Raw genomic sequence first — 674 nt, 5'->3', positions numbered from 1 at the left:
ACGCCAAGGCTGGCCACTGCCTCCACCACGATGCCCCAGGCGGCCGAGAGGTCGCAGAGATTGTAGTAGAGGGAGGAGAGGTCGTGGCTGCAGCCTGAGGGAGGCGTGGGCTGCGCGGCAGCCGCGGGGAGCAGGGCCAGCAGCACGGCCCTGGGGCACATCCTGCACCGCGGCACTGGCATCCAGGGACCCTACGGGACACAGCGGGGTCAGGGCGTGGGGACTGGGGACGTGGATCAGCTCCTGGCACAGAGCATCTCTGCCTGTGGTCCCCACTGGGCATCCCACAGCAAACAGCATGAGCCCTGTCTGTGCTGAGCCCACCCCAGCACAGCCAGGGAGTCCCAGATGGCACCAGGTAGCCACACATCCCCTAATGACTCCTTGCCTGCAGGTTGGTGGCAGCTGAGGGTGGCTCAGCTTCTCTGTGCCCCTGATGTTGCCTCCTGACATGGGAATTCTCTGGAGCTGTGCTGATCCCTTCTCCAGTGCCAGAAGCAGGCATCACTGTGCCCACTGACTTCCTGGGAACATCAAATGTGGGCCCAGACCAGATGGCAGAGGTGATACTGGGGAACAGGGCTGTCCCCTCACCTCATCCCTGCATGCCACCACCTTCCTCTTTCCACTTCTTCTGTCCCACTTCCCCCCTCTGACTCTGGACACTGGCCCAG

General features: G+C 63.5%; 1 protein-coding gene across 1 annotated transcript in view; it reads right to left on the bottom strand.

The window, feature by feature from the left end:
- Positions 1 to 191, bottom strand: part of GPRC5C (G protein-coupled receptor, class C, group 5, member C) — a gene marked incomplete at both ends in the record, with an annotated part of 2757 nt that extends 2566 nt beyond the window's left edge. Inside the window, 1 exon segment of the mRNA XM_009080802.1 lies at positions 3 to 191. Coding sequence (XP_009079050.1) covers positions 3 to 191 — 189 coding nt within the window.
- Between the last annotated feature and the right edge of the window lie 483 nt (positions 192 to 674).

Source organism: Acanthisitta chloris, unplaced genomic scaffold (genome assembly GCF_000695815.1).
Source record: "Acanthisitta chloris isolate BGI_N310 unplaced genomic scaffold, ASM69581v1 scaffold12220, whole genome shotgun sequence".
In the NCBI taxonomy this organism is placed as follows: Eukaryota; Metazoa; Chordata; class Aves; order Passeriformes; family Acanthisittidae; genus Acanthisitta; species Acanthisitta chloris.
This window is presented reverse-complemented; position numbering and strand designations above follow the sequence as displayed.